Source organism: Sinocyclocheilus grahami, unplaced genomic scaffold (genome assembly GCF_001515645.1).
Source record: "Sinocyclocheilus grahami isolate Dianchi unplaced genomic scaffold, SAMN03320097.WGS_v1.1 scaffold124.1, whole genome shotgun sequence".
Lineage (NCBI taxonomy): Eukaryota > Metazoa > Chordata > Actinopteri > Cypriniformes > Cyprinidae > Sinocyclocheilus > Sinocyclocheilus grahami.
In genome coordinates this window covers 1,884,018-1,908,579 of record NW_015505303.1, presented here as the reverse complement: position 1 = coordinate 1,908,579, position 24,562 = coordinate 1,884,018, and the positions used below count along the sequence as shown (strand labels likewise).

Below are 24,562 nucleotides of genomic sequence, written 5' to 3'. Positions count from 1 at the left end.
GATTCAAACGCGAGTTTTGAACAGTGTAGAGTAGCGCTTGTTGTTTCACAAATGCAGACAGGGTTTTATGTTTACGTGGCGCGATGCAACGCGACGCGTAAAAAGACAGTATAAGTCATTATAATCAGTAATTATGTCCCCACTGGATGCAACAAATGCCTCGTTTGTAATGGGTTTTAATGTTTTAGCAGCATCATATGACCCCTTTAATAATTCAGCAATATTTAGCAACGTTTAGAGCTATGACTAGTAGCCTATGTATGCACAAATATAATTTAAATTATTCAAAGTAATTAGGCTATAACCTACTAAACCTTTCCCAAATGGCATATTATTACATTATTTTTTTGGTATGAAAACCAAGAACCTAACTCATTCTCGAACAGCACATGGATATTCACCCTCAAACCGTTTTAACAACATGCTGATTTTTTAGAGGTAAGGAAAATTTGAAGAAATGCAGTCACTGCTGTGTAAAGGCCCCGATAGAACGAACTGATATGACGTAATTTCGAAACAGATGACCAAAGCGAGCTTTCTGGGGGAGTTCGTCTTGGCTCCTAAACACCTTTGAGCTTCCATTGGTCCATGCCGTGGCGACAGCTATTCGCACCCAAAGTTTGTGTGTGTGTGTGTGTACCTGGTATTTATCACGCTATGAGGACCAAATGTCCCCACAAGGATAGTAATACTAGTAAATTTTGACCTTGTGGGGACATTTTTGAGGTCCCCATGAGGAGACAAGCTTATAAATCATACAGAATGTTTTTTTGAGAAAGTAAAAATGCACAAAGTTTCCTGTAAGGGGAAGGTTTAGGGGTAGGGTTGGTGTAGGGCAATAGCATAAACAGTTTGTACAGTATAAATACCATTACGCCTATGGAATGTCCCCATAAAACATGGAAACACAACATGTGTGTGTATGTGTGTGTGTGTGTGTGTGTGTGTGTTTGACCGCGATGTCTTATGAACATGCAAGAAACATTTGACCATTTTCGTTGCTTCCCCGCCCCTCAGTTGCTTTTTTGGCCTTTCTCGTGTTTAAAAAATATTTCTATCGACCTTCTTTCTGCCCGAATGTGCCGTTGCTTTCACTGATCGTTTGGTCTAAACAGTCTCAAGTCTCATAGAAGTGCGAGTTGCATGAATGCTAGACAGACAAATAAAATTTCACTCAGTTAATTTTCAAAAGTCTAATTAACACAAAGGTGTGAGAACACAGCTTTTTTATTTTCTGGTCTGATAGCTAAATAGGCTACATTAAAACCACACTAACATCCATTCAGACAAGAGAAAATATAGCAATGGTAGGGTATAATCAAGGATATAAATGTCAGGATGGGCTAAGTATCATATATAATTTTCTATCATTTATTAATTACAATTACCGTTTCCCAAAAACCCTCCCTGAGAAATAGGCTATTAACCAAAGTCAAACATGTGGTCATTAGGCAGTGTAATAATTAGGTTATTTGCATTTTAAATAGTTCACTAGCCTATGTGTGAGAAGTGGACTCAGGAAACTGAGGTGTTTGAGGTGTAGCTAGACTTCACAGTGAAAAAAGCATTTCAAAAATTCTGCTGTGCAACTGGTCATCTGAAAACCTCTTGGTTATTATTTCCTTCTCTCTGCCGACTAAAACCCTTCACCCACACATTCTTGGCACTTTGCTGTGCAAATTAAAATTCTATCATATACATTCCTGTGTTACTGAATGTAGCTATTTGAATCTTAATATAATACATATTATCATAACATTTTTGCTGATACCAGGAACGATGTCTCAGGATTCTCTAGGTAAGACTTTAATTCACCCGCAACTTGATTTTGCATTCATAAATTGGTCTTAATTTGATTCAAGACCCGGTGCATGTACATTTTACACCTTGCTTTATCACATAAAACAGCAGAATACCAAAGACATAACATAACATTGTGATTTTTAAGGCAACATTAAAATTTTAATTTAATTCTTGTTGAATTGCCCAGTGAATTATTCTGCCATTGAAGAAAATGCAACGGTCAAGAACAGTTGCTCAGGCAAAGATCCTCTCATCAGTATTTATATAGCACTGTGGCTTGGTGTCATGGCGTCTGTGTTCTTTCTTTACTTGTACTGGAGGCACATTCATCTCAAAGCAAGGTATTATTCATTTGCTTCATTTGTTTTAGCTATGCTATAGCATTAAAATAAAATAAAAATGAAAAAAGATGTTTCAGCATTTGCATATCAACTTCATTTTCCAGTGTACATAATTCAGAGATGGAAGAGAACAATTTACGTTCTGAAAAAACTAATCATACATTCAAAAAAGGCAAGCAACAATAAGTAAATTCATGATGGTCACAAATTTAAAAGCGCCATTTAATGCTGCATGTTGCATAAATGCAAAATGCAATAAAATACAAAGACATGTGCTGTTTATCTGGGAGGCATTTTGTAGATTTGCATATGCACACTGATATCAAATCTCCCTTAACATCAAAGACAAGACAAACCAAAGGTCTTTACACTTTCGCCAGCCTTCAGTTTGTTTCCTGAGGAAGTTACCATTCTAGCAATATGTATTTGAAATGATGCTGTTTTGTAGTAAATGTCTGATAATTAAAACATTATTTCTCCGTTTTAAAGATATTTATGAGAGTCTGGACACAAAACAAGAGGAGTCCATCTCAAGAAATGAGGATTCGACCAGTGCCAAAGACATTTAATTACACTTTTTTTAGGGGAAGTCGTGGCCTAATGGTTAGAGAGTCGGACTCGTGACCCAAAGGTTGCGGGTTCTTGTACCGGCAGGGATTGTAGGTGGGGCGAGTGAATGTACAGCGCGCTCTCTCCCACCTTCAATACCACGACTGAGGTGCCCTTGAGCAAGGCACCGAACCCCCAACTGCTCCCTGGGTGCTGCAGCAAAAAAAAGGCTGCCCACTGCTCCGGGTGTGTGTTCACGGTGTGTGTGTGTTCACTGCTGTGTGTGTGCACTTTGGATGGGATAAATGCAGAGCACTAATTCCGAGTATGGGTCACCAAAATAAGCCACATGTCACGTCAATTTTCCCCCCCCCCTCAACAAAAGAAAGGAGAGGAGGGATCTGATTAAGACACTGACACACAAATGAATGACAACAGAGCCAGAGATTCAAGCAGTTTAATGTCCCAACACACTCCACCAAATGGTGGATTCGGGTCGGCATGTCATTCTTATTAATAACAACAATAATAACAAACACAAAGAATAATACAAAACCATTTACATGACATCCTAGTTTGTGCTGAAATACTGCAAATATATAGAGAAAGATTTCTTTACAGAGAGTATAAATAGGACAAAAATAAGAAACACAAGGTGCTACATGACCGTTAACTAAGACTATCAGCCAAACTTTCTTCTAAAGGCGTCTCGTCAATGATCTTACATGCTGAAGAGTCGACCGCTTCTATACTTCCCCCTTTGTTTTAGCATTAAGGAGACCTGAGTTCATTTGTGATATAATACATGTTTTTTTGTAAGTAAGGGAAGGAGCAGTTGCATATATTAGATATAGCATCACATAACTTCCTTCAGTAGCATTCGTGTGGGTGCTTAAGTGCCTGTGGGCATCTCAGATCAACATGCACTAGAGTTGAGTGCTTTGAAAGAGCTGATTACATTCAAATGAATGCGAATATATTGGCTCAAGGGTTTCTTGCAGTGAAACCACAGTTTTTCCTGTGGGTTCTTCATCATCAAGATTTGCACTGCCTTTGGGAGTAAATCACATGTTTTGTATGTTTTAATTTCTCATAAGCAAAATTTTACATGCAAAAAAAGGACCATTGTCTATTTTCAAAAGTGTAGCAATATATAAAGCTCACACAAAAGTCACTCTCAAACCAAGTAGCTTTCTATTAGTAAATGCAGTGAATCCATGTGACAAACACGTTAACCCTTACACAAAATTCCCAGTTGTTAGGATTCCTATTGAGATGACTGGATTTTGCTTTGAAAATCTGCACAGATCAAATGTGACTGCACCTTTACTGTGTTTTTAAAATGATTTTTCTGAATTATCCAAGTACTTACTTTGCTAGTTTTCAATGCTTCAACACACTCTGCTTGTGTTCTAAAGTACCCAAGCAAAGCCTCGAATTTCCAAGCGTGTGCAAAATCATGCAACGATGGCACTAAATTGAGGACTCCACAAAGCGGAAGGATTATAACAGGCAATGTTTCTGTTTCTGATTGGGGTCACTGATATCTCCTCATCTGCATTTCTGAGCTCACAATAGAAACAATGCTAGTGACACAAGCAGGGTCTATCTAAAGCACGACTCTTGCACTGATAGCACTATGTTATTGAGGTCTGTTTGTTGTGTGTGAAAACTCTCTCTGTTTGCTCAAGATGGAGTAACGACCTTGAATATTCTGAGCTTCATTTGATTTTAGAACAGCAAACAGCATCCTTTTTCACAAACGGTTTACTGTTAATATATACGGACACTCCTAATAGGTTTGAAGCTAAATTGACTTTCTGAACATAAATGTGACCTAAACAGAAAAGGTCTACTTTCTACTAGTCATACAAGAATTAGGGCACTGACTGTACATCAATACTTGTAATCAAAATATTTCGGTTCAACTGCGATATATTTGATCTTATTGCACGGCATACTGTTGGCCGTAGAAATGTTAGATGTTGATATGATTCATTTCTATTTCTGAGGTTGTAATTGCTTAGCCAATGAAAAAAGTTGAAAGCAGAATCAGCCGTTGTGTCTCTGAGCAACACACAGTTGAGTCAATAATTCAACGACTTAAGCAGAAAGTATACTTTTCCACATTCTGCTCCAGTTCATGGAGAGTCAGCATTACATCATTTCCGTCATTGACACAGTCTGCCGATGTTCACATACAGGTTTTTTTCGCCATGAAGTTATGTGACAACAATAGCCCATGTGCAAGACATTTGAGAGCTTGAAAAGTAAAGGTAAAAGTAAAAGCCCAGGTATACATTTTCCATGTTCTGCTCCATCACATGCACAGATGAGTGTGCAAGCCTTTCAAAGTATCACGAAGGATGTGTTCGGACATTTGTTTCAAGCGCTCAAATCACTTGCACATGTAGTGATGTCTGTACAGAGCCAATCATCAGTGTTGGGGGGTAACGCATTAGTTGCGAGTTACATAATCAGATTACTTTTTTCAAGTAACTAGTAAAGTAACACAATACTTTTTAATTTACAAGAGAATATCTGAGTTACTTTTTAAAATATGCAACGCAAGTTATTTTTTTTCTCCATTTTATTGATTGACAGCTCTCCTGTCCCCATGTTGAGAGAAATCAGATGTTACTGTAGTTCTAAAATAAATATGAATATGCATTAATTCATCTCACTCACAAAAAAAACAGATTCAGTATTCCTCAAAATGAATAAAAATAATGCAACTCAGAATATGACGCAAACCTGCAATAATTAAATGTTAAACAACACAAATATCCTTTATGTATTTAATCTATTAACCAATGTCTGCTTCTGGCCTTCGATGATCCAGTTCAACCATACTAATAAGCACAAATTACTCTAGACGAACATTCGTGTCTTTTTTTATTGCTGAAGTGTGTTGAAATTTCTTCTTCTGCACTCTACTGTACGGATGTAAATTTACTTTCCCTTCAGCCTGAGGTTTATTCATTTCACTTCTGGTGTGAAAAGGCTTTTACATTTGCCAAAAATATAACTTTTTCATTTTAAAAACAAACAAGCAAGCCCTGTCCAGATTTAAAAAGTAACGCAAAAGTAACGTGACGCATTACTTCCCATAAAAAGTAACTAAGTAACGTAATTAGTTACTTTTTTATGGAGTAACGCAATATTGTAATGCATTACTTTTAAAAGTAACTTTCCCCAACACTGCCAATCATTGGGTAGCACATGAATGTTGTGCACAAACACCAGCGGACAGTGCTGAAGATGAAACTTCAAAGTGTCCACGAGCCGGACTGTAACGCGGTCAGCAGAAGTTTACTTGATAAAGGTCCACTAGATTCATAAAAACTCTTCACTTCTCACCACCTATTGCCATAACAGTGTAACCTGCAGAAAGAGTCAAAGACAAATCTAATATATACAGTGGGGCAAAAAAGTATTTAGTCAGCCACCAATTGTGCAAGTTCTCCCACTTAAAAAGATGAGAGAGGCCTGTAATTTTCATCATAGGTATACCTCAACTATGAGAGACAAAATGAGAAAAAAAAATCCAGAAAATCACATTGTAGGATTTTTAAAGAATTAATTGGTAAATTCCTCGGTAAAATAAGTATTTGGTCACCTACAAACAAGCAAGATTTCTGGCTCTCACAGACCTGTAACAACTTCTTTAAGAGGCTCCTCTGTCCTCCACTCGTTACCTGTATTAATGGCATCTGTTTGAACTCATTATCAGTATAAAAGACACCTGTCCAAAACCTCAAACAGTCACACTCCAAACCCCACCATGGCCAAGACCGACTGACAGTCTATCTGGAACAAATAGACAAGTGAATTGATACAACGTCCCAGAGAATTTGTACTCTAAATCACACTGCACTGCCAGACGTCGACCAATGCGACAATCCCTGTCTGTCTGTGCCGTGTAAATGAGCCTTTTACCAATCACATTTGAGGACAGTAACTGTTTTATAACAGCATTTAAATTACAGAGCGTTTGGAGTTCTGTCAGTTTTTGGAATGTGAGAGCACAGCACCTCAATGTCAATTAAACGCTGTTCTGCACACCTACATTCAGATATGTCAATCCTCAAAAACACTCTTATTAAGGACAATTAGGTGTTTTTTTTTTTTTGTGAGGTCATACTTGGGAAATTAAGTTTTTATTTTTTTTAAATGCCAAAGGCAAAGGATACTCATATTTCTTAGCATTTTAGGCTTCATGTTTATTCATTACTTTCATTTCTCCATCTCCTCATATCCCCCTCCTCAAAGCCCATCAGGCCCCATCCTGCTGTTGTTAGGGTGTGGATACTGCAGAATGTTTATTCCGGAATGTCTCAAAAAATGCCAGCATGCCCTTCTTCACGCTGGGAGAAGCCATTTTGGAAGGTGTGTGTCCTTGGTGTCGAGGCGGGAAGCTAGAGCTATCCATGGAGTTGGCTCGTTTGACTTTGGAGCCTGCCCGCCACATTTTGGACCTCACAGGAGGAGTTTGTGCAACCAAACACTTTTGGTATTGGACCTGGAGGGGGCGCCAGACATTTACAACAGAAATACTGTACTTAGAACACATTAAAGATTTTGAACAAAATTCTATATCATTGCTATGAAACTGAATGCTGTGTGTGATATTTGTAGGGTGAAAGTCAATTAAATTAAAAGTATCGCCTCACCATGCATGCGGCCTGAACTGCCTCAGAGATGATCCCAGCATCGGGCTCACACCAAAACACATGGCACTCAAAGCGCTGGGTTCCTGCATCCACTATGACTGCAAAAGTGTGTGTGTCATGACCCACACCTAGGAAAGTCAAGTAACGTACTTGGCATTCCCAAAATGGGTCATCCCCATCCTGAAATAAAGCAAATGGGAAAGAAAAAGTAAAACACAAAAAGACTGTTTATATTAAAAAAAGCATACTACTCATACTACTTCTGTAGTATATAGTGTGTGTACTATGCATAGTATGCAAATTTTCCTGTACACTACTCCAAAATCCATTGTATACTTAAAAAAAAATACAGTATACCGTACAAATTGTGCAGTATGCAGTACACTAGTATTTCGTATATACACTAAAATGCCTCAATGTCAGTTAGTAGATATTCTCACCTCTCCTCTCCATAAAGACAGAACTGTATCAGACACATGGATGACTATCGGCTCCCACTCATCTCTGTCTCTGGAGTGCATGATGCTCTCAATAGCTCTGTTCAACACTTCCATTCCTGTCAGCATGCACACAAAAACACATTAACCACAAACCTATACAATATGTCACAACCAGGGTCATATTTGAAGGCTATTTAAACTAGGGTTTCCAGGTCTCTATACATTAGCCACCAAAATAACAATTAACCTGGTTTTAAATATGAATCTTTAATAGCCAGCTAAAACCACTGGTCTTCAGTGAGAAAGTCTTAACTCCTAAAACTATATGATACTGGTCCAAATTGGATCCACAATCTGTTGTACTCATGCTTGACACTTCGAAAATGCTTTAAATGTAACATTTTAATTCAATCTTGAGGGCCAGGATCCTTCCATATGCCAAACATTAAGTATTTGGTCCTAGTTTGTAAGAGTATTACAGAGCATAACTCAGCAAATACTCATTCATAGAGTGTAAAATGTGTTAATATTAAGTATCTGAATGGCCCAAAACCCACTCACCCATTGCTCTGGATACAGGCAGGTTTCCAATGTACTCCACCTCAAACTTCTGCACCCTTTGCCTCACTGTTTCCAGGAAGTCAACTGGAAAGCATTCAAACACATCAAGTCTCATGAAAGAATACAACAGTAGAGTCAACCATTCGGGTTTAATAAGAGATGCCAATTTCTCAAAAAGACTGCAGAAGTCATACCCTGGCGGGGCAAGTCCTCTGGGGAGATACTCTCCATGGTGAGAGAACGGGTCAAAGGCTGCAGTGCTGCCTTCTCTGCCATGATCTGTGGAAACAGACCAATCATAATAAACGCTGCAATCCAATGACTTTGAAATCTGGCCATTTTTAATTATGAAATTATGTTAATTATGAGCTTTAATAGGATTGTGTGATCTTACCTTGGAGCACATCTCATGCAGGGCAGATGCAATTGTCTTGGCTGGAGCGTTGCAGCGAAACACATGACACTTGAGCATGCAGGTGTCTTTATCACTGGCCACAAAGGCAAAGTCCCTAAAGAGGACCAGGAGACTGGAGTAAATACTCATCACAGTCACTTTCATGCTTATTCTAACAGCCTGGTAGAAACACTAAACCTACACACACACAAAAATCACACAAAAATTGTAAATATATATATATATATATATATAATCTGTCACATGAATGCATTTATGGTCATGAAAAGGATGGTTAAGGAAGAAAAAGGCCTTTTCACAATACATTTTATTTTGATACCTATATACCTACAGTATTGTGTGCTTGCTTTATTTGTTCAAACATACTGCAAAACAGAAATATTGTTAAACATTGTTACAGTCTAAAAGAACTGTTTGTTATTTTAAAATATTTTAAAATGTAATTTATTCCCATAATGCAAAGCCATTACTCCAGTCTTCAATGTCACATGTTCCTTCAGAAATCATTCTAATTTACTGATTTGATGCTCAAGAAACATTTGGTTGTGCTGCCTAATATTTCTGTGGAAACTGATACTTTTTTTCAGGATTCATTGATGTATGGAAAGTTCAAAAGCATTTATTTGAAATATAAATCTTTGGTATCTTTATTAAGGCCTTTACTGTCACTTTTGATCAATTTAATGTATACTTGCTGAATAAAAAAATAAAAAATTTAAACAAACCTCAAACATTTAAACAGTAGTGTATATATCATATTCTGTATAATAGAATAAAATCTTATTTTGACACTTAAAATATAATTGTGGCACCATGATGATTCAGTTGCATTTGACTTTGCCATAAGCATGCTGCAAGGCCACAGTAGTGAGCAGCCCTTCTGAGAGTAAAATGCTCAAATAAAATAGGACAAAAAGCACTGCAAGCTGGAAATGACATTGACCAACTGGGTATTTACAAAGTGATGCTAAACCATCTCTAATCTCTCAAACTATCTTGTTATTCACTAAATCTCTTCACATTAACCATAGAATGTCTCTTTTAGCTGACTGTACTTGCCAGTATCAGATGTCAGTGTTCTATAAATACAGATCGATCGGCATTTCTGGGCAGTATGATTTTCCAAAATGCAACGCAGTGACGTTGGCCTACCGATTCTTCAGCTAATGCTGCATGCTACCTCCATCAAAGAGAATATTTCATTCATGAATATTACATTGGAGAAATATAGAGCAGAGGTGCTTCATACGGCCTGTGGCTCAAGCTCACACAGCATACCAATGCTTGTGAAATCCAGCACTAGTTTACTCCCAATTTTTAAGAGAGAACATGCAAGTCAAATGGAATAACAAATGAATTTGTCTGGGCAGTAAAGAGAGAGTTGGAAACCTTCATTGTGTGAATACAGAGTTATTATACCAGCCCATGCAGATCTCAGTAATGAAAGAGTCCAGGGTTCTACACTTACACTTTTAGACTGAAAGGGTCTATTTTGGGATTTGGATCTGAGCACATTGTCACAATATAAATAAGGTTTAAATGTCTCTCATCTAGCAAAGACTATCTCTCATTGGCACATGCCAACATGCTCTACTGATGGTTGCATTACAAACTAGTGATGTTACCCCCCCCCCCCCCCCCCCCCCCCCCCCCCACCCCCAATGTCCAAACAATTTAAATAAATCCCTCAAATTAGGCTTTGATTGGTTAATCATGGAAGAATCATCTGCATTTATTGTTTGTTTAAACACTGGGGAAGGCTTTTCTGGAAACGTGCAGAGCAAAGCAATACTTCAGTCAATGAAAAAACAGTTGTTTTATGATATTTTTTTGCATTTAGTACTTCAGCATCATTGACTGATACTTCAGTCAATGCAAAAACGTTGTATTTTATTATATTTTTTGCATTTAGTATAAATGACACAACCTGAGATGAAGCATGACGGTAAAGGAATGAAAGAAAACATGGTTAAGGAGCACTACTGTACTTCATAGAACACAATGGAACCCAGACACCACGAGACATGTTTTCTAGGTCTAGTTGAAAAAATTAAAAAAGTGCAGTTATTACCTGTCTCTGTTTTCACGAGTGGCGGTTTAAAAAAGAAAAAGGAAAAAAAGGTTAATAATAGTTAAAATAACGCAAAAACGCAAGAAACGTTTTTGCAAGCTCAAGGCTATTGTGAAAAAGAGGTGCATTTAGCATACTTTTAAAAGAGTACTTGTTAAAGAAAATAATATACTTTAAAATAAATGACTTAAAGGGATAGAACACCCAAAAATGTAAATTCTGTCATCATTTACTCACCTTCATGTCTTTCCAAACCTGTATTCATTTCTTTCTTTTGCTGAACACAAAAGAAGATATTTTGAAGAATGCTAGTGACTAGTCTTCCACTGACTTCAATATGTATGACTTCAATAGGTTTAGATGGGTATAAGATGTCAGAATTTACATTTTTGTATGGACTATCCCTTTAAGTGGCCCTTTATTTCATTATTATTATATTATCTGCAAGTACATTCTTTTTAAAAATACACTTTCAGGACTTTCAAATTCAATACAATTAAGTATACTTCTTTTTCACAAAAGGGAGCTACTCTACTCTCTAGCCAGTTACAGCTTTTAACAACACACAAATCAAAAACAAAAGCAACACATTTCATGCAAACCATGTCGTATTATAGCTTGGATTGCAAATATTCACCTTCAGTATCTCTGTGTTTTATAGGAAAGCCACAACTAAATTAAAAATAGCTACACTGGGCTTCACTTTGGCTGTAAATAAATTAAAAAAAAAAAAAAAAAAAAGCTCTACAAGAGCTCCTGTCACTGCCTGTCACTGAATGAGGAAATAGTCAAAAAGTGAACAGAGTCGCTGCGGAAATCCAGATTTCATCTATGATACCATTGAAAATGGGAAAAACTGAGGAATTTTAGACCCAGACATAGAACAAGTACAAAGGTCAGCCTACCTGCCATTGTTGCAGCCCACCCCCCATACACGGATGTTGATTATGGGCTGACAATGGATGAGGCTACGGTCCACAGGGTCCATTAGACTGAGAGTGTCCTTCTTGAGGACCATCATCATATCCTGACCCTGAACACACACACACACACACACACACACACATATACACATGCGTTGAATAGTTACCATAACCTTCTGTAAGAGCTAAGCTAACTGTACTAAGCTGAGCTAATTTAATATAATTCAACTGGATTGTAAAATAGTGCATAAACCTTATGAAACTTTACAATGGGTAACAGACCAAAATATATACTAGCAACACTCAGCAGTATATAACAATTTCTTGTGCTGTTGCAGAGCTAACACACTAGTACTGCTATTACGCATGTCTGAATTAATCCAGCGGACCTCCAAGGATACTGGTGGGCCCCGGCTAAACACATCTCATCTATTCTAAGTCTCATGTATGAGCCCAGGCTGTTCTAACCTCTCCCCAGGCGCCCACTGCGTCCTGGCCCTCTGCTTTGCTGTGAGAGAGCTGCTGGATGCAGTTGTTCACTGCCAGACTACTTTTGCCAGGGGTCAGTTCCTCCTCAGGGATCTCAACCCAGCCCAGTGAGCGCACAGCAAAACACTGAAAGACAAAGGCAGAGTTTTTCCTAACAACACTCAAAATAAGTTGAAACTTGTTGATAAATCCATTAATCTCCCTAAGACTTTCCACTCTATGGCTAGACATAAGTAAAAATAAAAACATGTACACTATAAGGTATACTGGGAGATTTAAATTTACATTGTGAGATACAGTTACAATTGTAAGAGATACAGTTGCAACTGTGAGAAATAAAGTCACACTGTAATATAAAGGTATAGTTATAAGAAATAAATTCGCAATTACAAGAAATAGCCACAATTGCAAGAACTAAAGTCACAACTATAAAAATTAGACACAATCAACACAATTACAAGAAATAGTCAAAATTACAGGAAATAGTCATATTGTGATATTTAAAGCCACAACTGTAAATTATAAAGCTTCAATTATGACATGTAGTTATACAATTTCAAGAAATAAAGTTGCAATTACAAGAAATAATGTCACAATTGCGAGATAAAAAAAAGTCACAACTACAAGAAAAACACAATTACAAGAAATGAAGTCATATTGTGATATTTAAAGTCATAGCTATGACATATATTGTCAAAATGATGAGATATTTAGTCATGAATTACAAGAAATAAACGTACAATTACAAGAAATGAAATCATGTTGTGATATTTAAAGTCACAGCTATGACATACAGTATATTGTCAAAATTGTGAGATATGATTTCACAACTATAAGAAATTTAATAGAACGTTTTTGTTTGTTAATCTAAATTGAAAAGAGCTTTCTATACCAAACTCTTTAATAAGAAGGGTGGCGTCGCATACATTTGGCCTGTAATTCATGTTGACATTCTGGACAACATCCATTTAGATGTTTCATACTGTCATACCTAAATATTTCTTAGTAAGCAAGTAGTCATTTAGCAGTTGCTTTTATCAAATGTGACTCACAGTACACATATTACAACAAGAGGCACACTGATAATTGTTCATAGCTCACTCCTAGGAATCAAATCAGCAAGTTAACGTTTACCAGCCTGGTGACTGATAGAAATCGAAATGTTTTGTACAGAGCATATATCTATGACCCAGCCTACTGGGATCATTTTACACAGACTCAATAAAGCTGTGTCTTAAAATTGCATCTCTTGTGCATTTAGAGGTCGTAGCCCTCCACCCCCACCTTCTATATACACTCCACCAACACGCATGCACATATACACCCTACTGCATCACTAAACATGCCCTGATTGATGCTCCTTTCCAACTCTGACCTTTCACCCTCAGTGGTTACCTCAGGATGTGCTCTGCATTTCTTTTCGGTGTGATATTTGTGGGGCACAGTGACTAATAGCAGAGAAAACAGTAATACATTTTACATGTTGAACAGTATTAGGGCAGCACACAGCAAGATTCTACCTTGGAGTCTGGATCCACGTTGGCACAGAAATACTCTTCCTGCCAGGAGGGCCTGAAGCAGAGCAAGAGAGCACATCATTATGATAATGACTCATAATTAAATACTGTGCTCATTTGAGCAAAAAAAAATATATAAACAGGAATACAAATTAAGTCCTGAGATGCTGAACCCTTGGTTATTTTTCTGTTTGGTGTTCTATTGAAAGCACTTTCATTTATGCTCTAGAAAAGGCTATATTTAGACCGCTGGGGTAGTTTGTCCTGCAAACAAGAAACATCTCCTATAATTATCACTCTCAGCTTTTTGCATAGATTCTTATGAACAAGTCACAGCATTTTGTGTATACTTCCTCCCTATAATAAACAGTGGTCTTGTAGAGAAAAATTATATAGTATAGAGCTATAAAATGAAAAGCCCTAGACTGGGTATCTGTCTCTAAAATAAAATAATAAAATAAAATAATAAAAAATGGATAATTACATTCAACCGAATATTATTTTAAAAGTTAGTTTAAAGAACTGTAGTTCTGATTACAGTTATTGATATTGTTGATTTATTCTAAAAGCATGGAAGACACACTTTCTTTGTCTCATGGGAAACAAAAAAATAAAATAATCATTTATTAAAACTAAATAATACATTAAACTGAAAAACTAATTAGCTGAATAAGTAATTTAACTGAATATTAAATGAAAAATAAATGACGTTTTTATTCTGCTCAAGTACACAAACAGTGCACTTTAACATATACTGAGGACAGAAACCTAATGTGCCAGAATTTAATGTTGCCCTCTGCCATGTTATGCTGCCTGAAGGTGCTGACAAAATAAGTGAAGGTAATTGCATTCCTTGTAGCTGTCAACAATTCCCAAACAACTTAGCAGCAGCCAATCTCATCTCTCCGAACAAATTCAGAATGAAGGTCAGTCAATGACAAACCTGACACTTAATAAGGGCACGTTCCAGCCCGTTAAATGAATGTGTGTACAGTATTTTGTCCTTTACTGGCAAAGACCATGTTTAGCACCACAAAGTGAGGAAAAACTCTTCTCAATGTTCTCAATTCCCCAGGTGAGTGCTCGCTTTTGTTCGAGCATTAGTGTGACTGGGGCCTCATGGCCTGATATCAGAGTGTTTGGAGGCTAGCCAAAGGCAAAACGGCCTGTTTTACTCTCCATCTTACAGTTGTACAGGCCACACCTGACTGGCTGTCTAAAGCAGGGCCGCTTTCGTCATTTCCACTAGAAGCCAGTGGAGACAACATCTGTTCACAGAACTCCAGGTGTGTAATACCACCTTCAGGTATAAGAATGTGTTTGTTCAAATAAATGTCTTCTGGCTTCATTAAAGGATTAAACAAAAGGGGAAACAGAGAGAAAAGGCTTTTTTTTTTTCATTTCCAGCACCAGAAGGAGAATTTGGCTAAGCTTGTGTGTGTGTGTCTGGCTGCGAAGCTGTGCCAGAGTTTAATTTACATCAAGGATGCAATTTGACACAGTCCATGGGTAATGTGTTACTACACCCAGCATTGCAAGTTGCAACAAATTAGTAGGAGACACATTTTTACCAAATTATTTTGTGGCTGTTGACACATTTGAACAAACTATTCAGTAGTATAAAAAAAATTTGAAGACATGTCCCTTATGACTTTCATTAAATACGTGGAAACTGTTTATTACACTGCATTCTGGAAAACTTCATTCTGATTGGTCAAACATAAGGAGATGTGGTTAAAAACTGACCATTGAAGTGTGCAACTAAGCAGAAGAAATCTGCATAGCTTAGAGGTTTCTTTTTCATGCTTCCATTTTTCTACTTTGCCAACATCGCCTCAGATGTTTCTCCCCAATTTCTTTAGCAGACATAAAAATGGACATGAATGAGATTGTTAACATATAATATGGTCAATTACTGGGGTCTTTTTCTCACAAGAAAAATCTGAGAAGCAGGAGATTTAAGTAAAAATTGCTCTCCATTTAATATTATGGAAGCTCATTTCTACCATGTACGGACAAAAACAATCATAATTTGGTATGTATAAATTAAGACAAATTAATGAGTCAAAATTATGACTTTAAAAGTTATTATTTTGACATACTAAGTCATAATTATGATTTTAAAAGTTTAAATTATGACATACCAAGTTTAAATTATCACAAAAAGCAGCTAAATTATGACTTTGAAAGCTGTTATAATGACATACTAAGTCTTATGTAAGTCTTAATAAGTCTTATAAATTATGAGATTTAAAAAAAAAAAGTCAGTTTCAACTTAGTACGTCATAATTTTGACTTGCAATAGTGATTTAGAAAGGTTTGCAGTGTTCAGTTTACTTGTATTTGCCCCATTATTTAACAAATAAAAAAAGCATGTCTTAACCAATTTTTATCCTGTGTTGTTTGTAAACTAAAACAAAAACAATCATAATTTGGTATGTATAAATTAAGACAAATTAATGAGTCAAAATTATGACTTTAAAAGTTATTTTGACATACTGTCATAATTATGATTTTAAAAGTTTAAATGATGACATACCAAGTTTAAATTATCACAAAAAAAGCAGCTAAATTATGACTTTGAAAGCTGTTATAATGACATACTAAGTCTTATGTAAGTCTTAATAAGTCTTATAAATTATGAGATTAAAAAAAAAAAGTCAGTTTCAACTTAGTACGTCATAATTTTGACTTGCAATAGTGATTTAGAAAGGTTTGCAGTGTTCAGTTTACTTGTATTTGCCCCATTATTTAACAAATAAAAAAAGCATGTCTTAACCAATTTTTATCCTGTGTTGTTTGTAAACTAATAACTAAATTACTAATAGTAACTTACTTGCACTTCTCTTGGTAGATTGTGTTGATGATTATAGAAATGATCTGGCAGCATCTGTGCTCTTTAATTTGCACATTGTCAGTAGAACTTTTCACTCCCATCAGTGTTTTTAAGAATTTGTGCTCTGTTCTGTTTAGTAAATCTAGCCCTAAAAATGAATTAATAATCATTGATATCTCATCTCAATTGGTTATTGATATTGTTGAGATTTTTTTGAATAAAATAAAATAAAAGATGTCTGTTGAAGCACTCTACTGTCTCTCTGTTCTCACATAATAAAATATTTTAACACAAAAGGCAAGATGCTGTGTAATAAGTGGAATGTTTTACAGCCAGTCATTATCCTGGAACAACATTCCGATCTACTGAACCTGGAATATTTCTAACTCTTGTCCTCAGCTGTACAGTCATCAGCGCAGGTGTGATTCCCTCACCTTTCGCTCAGAGATGGCAGAAGGTTTTCACTCAGTCTGCCTCTTGATTCCCGCCTGCCATCTGCTGCAGTCTGAGAAAATCAAGAGTATAGGGATGTGAGAGCTGACAAAAATGACACAAAACCACACACACACATAGATCAGAGTATCTCACCTTGATTTGGCGGGCAGTGATGCCGTTAATGGCGTTTTGTTCCTCCTCTGCGCTGTAGGAGGGGTGCTGCCACTGTGTTGTGCCCGTGGGCACGTGCCAGTAATAGGTGCCAGTGCTGTCACGTATAGTGCGCCATCCTGGAGGCAGATCTGAGTCCAGCTCCAGACTCTGATCATTCCAGATGTTATCTGCACAGAGATCGGATTTCTGGCTTAATCTGCATCTTAATAATATGTTATTAGCATTTCACATGCATGCTAACTTGAGGGCGGCACACACAGATTCTTGTAAACGTGCCATATTACAATTCCCACCAAGTAACACAGAGCCAGCAGCCTTCACACACACACTGAGATTCAGTGAGGTCACTGGGCTCAGATGTACTCATGAGAAACAGACCAGGCCCTAATCTGCCCACATGACACACAGCCTAAAATGAGGTCAAAACTAAAAGCAGCTCTCTCTTATTAAAAAAGGGGGCTGGACTAATGTTCATTTCCATTATCTTCATTCACCCTGTCTCTTTCACACAGACATTTCATACAGTTGTGGTCAAAAATTGCAGAATCTGCTAAATGTTAATTATTTTACCAAAATAAGAGGGATCATACAAAATATGTGTTATTTTTTATTTAGTACTGACCTGAATAAGATATTTTACATAAAAGGTGTTTACATACTGTATAGTCCAGAAAACAAACTAATAGCTGATTTTATAAAAATGACCCTGTTCAAAAGTTTACATACACTTGATTCTTAATACTTTGTGTTGTTTTCTAGATGATTTTTGTTTTGCGATGGTTGTTTATGAGTCCCAAGTTTATTCTAAACAGTGAAACTGCCCATTATTCTTCAGAAAAATCCTCTAGATCCAGCAAATTCTTTGGTTTTCCTGCATCTTTTGCATGTTTAAAAACTTTCCAGCAGTGACTGTGTAATTTTAAAATCTATCTTTTCATCAGTTGTGGTATGCAGAAATGCACATTTGTGAATGCTTTAGAAATGATCAGACATAATTATGTTGCCTGTATATTTTTAGAGAGTAGAGTTGAGATTATAGAGTTCATCCACACAGTTCATAAACTGTGGCCAAAACTCATATATAGATGGTGCACAGTGTCATAAACACAAAGACATTCTCAGGGTAACATAAAAATAATGAAGTAAAGCCACACAGGGACCTTTGGGATTTAAACTGTAATTATATAGTTCATTTTTAGTAAATTGTATAATTTATCTTTCTTACTTCCAAAAAAAAAATAAAAACATACATTTTACAATGCTGACATTAAAGTACATTTAATGTCATTTGAAATCTTTTAGATTTTTTTTCCCACTTCATTATGGTAAGATAGTTTTGCTTACAACCAATTGGCCAGTTTTTCCTTGTTTAAGCTTTTACAGCTTTTATGCATGTCAAAGTCATTCTGTCAGGTCTCCTGATGATTTAGTGCTTCAGACATAGGCATAGGGCTACTGGCAGAACAGAAAGCAGGAAAGAGCAGCTGTGTCTGCTGAATTATATTTGCCTGAATTTATCTCTAGCCTGAGAGAATCATTTAACACAATGCATCTGGAGAGTACGGTGGCCAAGAAGTGCAAAGCAAATCACAATTCTGAAAACAAAATAACAAATTGCAAATGCAAATGCAAGTCTAAAAAACTAAATAACAATTCAGAAAACACAACGACAAATCCGAAAACAAATTAACAAGTCAGAAAACACAACGACAATTCAGAAAACATTATAACAACTCAGAAAACACAATGACAAATCCGAAAACAAATGAGCAAGTCAGAAAGCTCAACGACGAATCAGACAAACCGGAAGAGGTAGGTATAGTTTGAGACAGCGCCATTGGTTTGGGATTACTCACCGCTGACTGGACGAGACATCTGTCAATCAACGTATACAGGGATGAACCAGCCGAAGAACAGCAGAGTCGTGGTAGAAAGTTCAGAGATGGTATTAAAGTAGCTCAGTTTAAATGTATTGTATGAATTGCCCTTACTATGGAATAAAAAATACGGAGTGTCTATTTACATTTAGTTAAAAGTGGCTGTAGAACATCGGCTCTAGTGGTGCAGAGAGATAAGTGTGTTGTTGGCTTTTTGATGCGATCGACCCGGGTTCGATCCTGCCTTTTGCCAAACTTTTTTTTTCTCCCTTTTCAAATCTCGTATCACACCGTAAAGGCATTTATTTTCAATAAAAATTAAGGAAATAATCAAAAAGTTGAAAATAAAGTATCGGGTAGGGTTAGGGTAGTTGTAGGGAGGGCTTCCATTTAATAATTAAAATTAAAATGATAATTTACACTCAATACGTTATTATTGCATACTGTTTTATAATGTACTACAATACTGAAGAGCAGATAATTGCCACTATTTGCAACAAGTAGTATACTTAATAGTAGAAATCCTGCTATTTTAACATAGTGTAAATAGGTGTTTGCACTTAGTGTAAATAGCATATTGCTAAAATACTGCTATTTTCACTTTGTGTAAATAGAATCCAATGCTAATACGAGATTTGAAAAGGGAGGAAAAAAAAGTTCGGCAAAAGGCGGGATCGAACCCCTGTTGATCGCGTCAAAAAGTCAGTGACACGCGCTTATCCATCTGCGGCGCTGGAGCTGATTTCTTTCAGACACTTTTAACTAAATGTAAATATACACTCCGTATTTTTTATTCCATAGTAAGGGCAATTCATACAATACATTTAAACTGAGCTACTTTAATACCATCTCTGAACTTTCTACCAGGACTCTGATGTTCTTCGGCTGGTTCTTCCCTGTATACGTTGATTGACAGATGTCTCGTCCAGTCAGCGGTGAGTAATCCCAAACCAATGGCGCTGTCTCAAACTATACCTACCTCTTCCGGTTTGTCTAATTTGTCATTGTGTTTTCTGAATTGTTATTTCGTTTTTTAGACTTGCATTTGCGTTTGTAATTTGTTATTTTGTATTTCAGAATTGTGATTTGTTGTGCACTTCCCGGCCACCGTAGGAGAGCCCTGTCCGTTCTCACAAATAACACAGTGCAGAAGGTTGGGGGGGGGGGGGGGGGAAAATTCATAGGAAAACCTTTCTTTGAATGAACACACATTTCCTTCAGGTCATTGTGTATGTTGTTACTGTTCTTGTATACTGTCTTTTGTATTGTATAGTTATACTATAGTTTAGTATCTATGAATTCGTCTTCTGATGATCTAAATGAGAGTGTATATTATATGTTGCATCAACACCCAGTTCCACATGCAAATTACCATGCTCTCAGACAAAGGGACATAAAACTCCCCAGTATTTCCAACCTCCCGCTTGGAATTTCAGCCTTTCTCATTGGACAAGCCCATCCTGAGAGGCGTGAATCTTCTCAGACCTTAAAGGCCTCACATCAATGACCCGCCTTCAGTCTGCGGTTCTGTTAGATTCTGAGAATATGAGGATGTGAGCTAGAACGCTTCTGCAACCCGCTAAGTCTGCGCCAGGCTTCGGCCTTGTCTTTACATTCACCAACGATCCTTGGATCTCAGCTGACATATCTCTTAGCTTTTCATCATCTTCATCTGGGAGAAAACTCTCCCGACCACCACAGAGTCAGAATAACATCTTTTTGGAGTTAATCAATCTTCAAACCCGGAAGAAGGTGATCGCGACTCCTACACCACCGAACCTCCAAACCATCAAGACTTTCATCCGAGGCTGCATCCGGACACTCGTTCCAGGTCAAGGCAATGCAAGTATCGTACATTTAACTAAACGAAACAGAGGTTTAGTATAAGCTGTAGACCCCGTTCTAAAACGGCGCTGATGGTTTTACCCAGGTGGTTAACTGACTCTTTTCATAGCTTCATTCTCTGGTTTTTCCTGATGGTTTCATCCATCAAGCCTCATTTGCCCTTTCCCATGTATGAGTGATTGTTTGTTTATTTGTTAGACTAGTTTGTGTTAGTGTTTAGTTAATAAAACTTTTTTCTGATTTCTGATTCTGCCTTGCAAATTAATGTCTCTTTACGATTTTGATCCTTGCTACATGCTTTCATGCATTAAAGGGGTCATATGATGCGATTTAAATGTTTCCTTTCTATTTGAAGTGTTACAAGCTCTTGGTGCATAAAGAAGATCTGTAAAGTTGCAAAGACTAAAGTCTCAAATCCAAAGAGATATTCTTTATAAAAGTTAACATACGTCACGATGTGGGAAGATTTACATAACGCCGCCCAAATGTTCACGCAAAGAAGAAGGCGTAACTTTTATTCTCGCTGTAGTATTGTTGCCGCCGCCATGTCGTGAAGATGCTGTGTCTGTGTTTTCGTTGTGAAAGCGAAACTACTTTGTTTGGCCTTCCAATAGAGGACGAAATCCGCTTTGTCATGCCTAGAGCTGATCCGTGCTGGCCGCTGAGGAAATACATCAACTTCGCGCTGTGGATCGCCGGATCGACTTTCACCGTGGACGAAGCAGAGTCCAGCCCAGGGTCGTCACATGTGGTTGCCGCAAGCCCGCCAGCCGCTCCTTCGTCGAATCTGCCGGCCGCGCCGTTCTCTAGCCCGCCGGCCGTTCCTCACTCAAGCCCGCAGTGTGTGACACTGTGTGGCGCATTTTATGGAGGACTGTTTCCTGAACCTGCAGAGTAGCCTATCAAAGATTCATAAATACGGTAACAAATGTATTGTTCCTTGTCAGTTAATGCTACTGTCGTTAATACATTAACTAAGGTTAACTAAGGAAGGGTACTGCAAAGTAAAAAAAAAAAAACTGACCCCAAACTTTTGAAGCTATAGTGTATAGCTAGTTTCTAAGAGTGTGCAGTGTGTAGTGAGGTATACACAGGACTGACACAGTGCTGAGTGGATAGGAGATGGTATTACTCAGCTTTGCTTTCAAAAGATTTGAGAGTTTGGAGACTACCGTTAAAGCCACAATAATCTTACAACACAAAGGACTGTAGGTTTAACCTCTAAACCAACACCTAAAATCTGCTTCAGTCCAATTAAACTTGTCGCAGTCTCGAGGCTTACTAATAATCTGCTTCAAAAGATGAAGTGTCTTTAGTAGACATGACTGCCAGAAAAGTTTTAAACAACTGGTTAATAAATAAATAAATACTATAAATATATACAGTCTTTAATTTTGATCGGGTGAGCTGTGTTCAGTCATCATAAAACGTATTAAATGATATACATACATATTATAAATATATAAGTCTTATACAGTGGGTACGGAAAGTATTCAGACCCCCATAAATTTTTCACTCTTTGTTATATTGCAGCCATTTGCTAAAATCATTTAAGTTAATTTTTTTTCCTCATTAATGTACACACAGCACCCCATATTGACAGAAAAACTCAGAATTGTTGACATAAGAGCAGGGAGAGCACCAATAATCCCCCAGGGTAAACAGATCAGTACAAGAAATGTATTGCAGATATCATTAAGGTCCAATAATTTAATGTACATTTTAGAAATTAGTCTGATTCAAAGGAGAATCAGAAGGCTGAATCCTGACTGACAAGAGGAGGAGTCGGGGATGGAGGTGGGTAATTAGCTATTGAGCAACGTGAAGCTGGTTATAATACTGAAGGAACTTTTATATATGAGGGCTGTGATAGGTGTCGCATCCCTATAGGTAGCTGATGCAAGCTTGACAAACGTGACCTGCCAGAACTGATGCTGATGCTAGATTGAAATTACTGGATTCTGTCAGCGAAAACTCACTAAATGTACAATGTGCACATTACCGAAATTATGGCAAAATTGGCAAAAATATGGCAAACATTTTTTTTGTCTATTGTCAGTAGAAATGTAAGAAGCACAGCTCACAAAAAGTCACTTTAAAACCAAGCTGCTTTCTGTTGGTCAATGTGGTGAATCCACGTGTCCAACTTGAACCTTCTGCGAAATCTTTCGCCCTCACACAAAATTCCAGACCACTGATTGCTATGATTTCGCCCACCAAAGTTTGCTATAGTAAATATGATGTCACCTTTAGCCCTGCTTTTGTGGTACTAAACATTTAGTGTGAATAAACACAGTGTAATGCAGTTGTATTGCTACATAAAAAGAGTTCTTTAATAACAGACAACCAATTATAAACTAATGTAAAAAGACCAAGAGCTACCATTGGGAGAAAAATCCAAGAAAAGGACAAAGCTCTAATATGTCCAGGTTTAAACTCTGTCAGGATAAAAGAGAGAAAGAGAGAAGCAGAAAGAGATAATTGTAGCTACATCTGGAAAAAATAATCCCAATGGCATTATGTCAGTGGTCAGATAATCCCAATTCTGTTATGTCTGTGTGAGGTCAGACTGGGAAGATTAAGGCTCGAGGTGGATCTAAATTATGTCCATCTGGAACTTAATCTTTGGGCCTTCAATAAATCAAGAAGCAAGACACAGCATGTTATTTGAGGTGTCCTTATGAAGACATCCACGCATCCAAGAGGCAGGCAGTATTTCACTAACTGAAAGTACAACAGAATTGATTAAACCAGAAAAATCTGACGCAAATGCAATCGATTCCTGTACATCAACAGAGGCTCCTGTCATCAGCGAATACTCAGCACCATTCAGCATTGTGTTTAAATGCCTTAGTGTTCATGCCTTTGCTTTTGGAAAAGCAATTCCATCATTCACTGTCTCTCGTACACAAACAACAGACAAACACATTCTCACACACACTTCCTCTCAGTGTGTTTAACAGAAGTTATTTTAAGAGCGATGACGCGGAGAGGACGCGGTGAGGACAGTTTCTGCCTTTCTACAGATACTGGGTACTTGATGCACAAGGTGTCCTCTTTATTATAAACATCAAGATTTTAGGTTAAAATTTACATGAACGTATAAGAAAAATGCACATTTTTAAGGCCCTGTGATATTTTATGCAAACAAATTTGTCACTAGTTCTTTTAAATGGCCCTATGGTGGACCATTTAAAAGAACATTTATTTTTTTAAACAAATCTTCCAGGTAGTCTCTGAATAAATAATTACATATATTGATATATCAATAATAATTTTAAAAAGAATTAGTATTAATAAAATCAAAATCAAGTTTTTAGCATGTCACACTTTATGAAGATTTTTCTGTGAACAGAATATGAGAATTATACATTGAGATAATGTGATGGTTTAGTGTTCAACAACAGGCTCAGGTCCCATTAAAATGATTTTATGAAAGCAAAAATGAAGAAATCAGCCCACTAATGCTCCATCATCTGGAAAGTTTAATTTGAATACTTTAGGGACCAACTTTCAGCAAGATCTCAAGGCAGATCCTTTTAATTATAAGAGTTTCAGCACTAAATGTATCAGCTTTGATACTACATCTCAGGCAGTTGCAATTGTTTTTTTA

General features: G+C 37.1%; 1 protein-coding gene across 2 annotated transcripts in view; it reads right to left on the bottom strand.

Annotated features, from left to right (window-relative positions):
- Window positions 1-6,495: 6,495 nt before the first annotated feature.
- LOC107590070 (amyloid beta A4 precursor protein-binding family B member 3-like) overlaps window positions 6,496-24,562 on the bottom strand; it is a 23,046-nt gene continuing 4,979 nt past the window's right edge. Inside the window, exons 2-13 of one of the 2 annotated variants that reach the window (XM_016278690.1) lie at window positions 17,207-17,394; window positions 17,053-17,123; window positions 13,786-13,837; window positions 12,245-12,391; window positions 11,759-11,886; window positions 10,854-10,859; window positions 8,762-8,876; window positions 8,562-8,646; window positions 8,368-8,451; window positions 7,807-7,922; window positions 7,367-7,546; window positions 6,496-7,215 (exon numbers count right to left, since the gene is read on the bottom strand). In XM_016278690.1, coding sequence (XP_016134176.1) covers window positions 6,991-7,215; window positions 7,367-7,546; window positions 7,807-7,922; window positions 8,368-8,451; window positions 8,562-8,646; window positions 8,762-8,876; window positions 10,854-10,859; window positions 11,759-11,886; window positions 12,245-12,391; window positions 13,786-13,837; window positions 17,053-17,123; window positions 17,207-17,394 — 1,397 coding nt within the window. In that variant the 3' untranslated portion in view covers window positions 6,496-6,990. The remainder of the gene's footprint in view (window positions 7,216-7,366; window positions 7,547-7,806; window positions 7,923-8,367; window positions 8,452-8,561; window positions 8,647-8,761; window positions 8,877-10,853; window positions 10,860-11,758; window positions 11,887-12,244; window positions 12,392-13,785; window positions 13,838-17,052; window positions 17,124-17,206; window positions 17,395-24,562) is intronic. The other variant, XM_016278691.1, reaches the window with a different exon arrangement.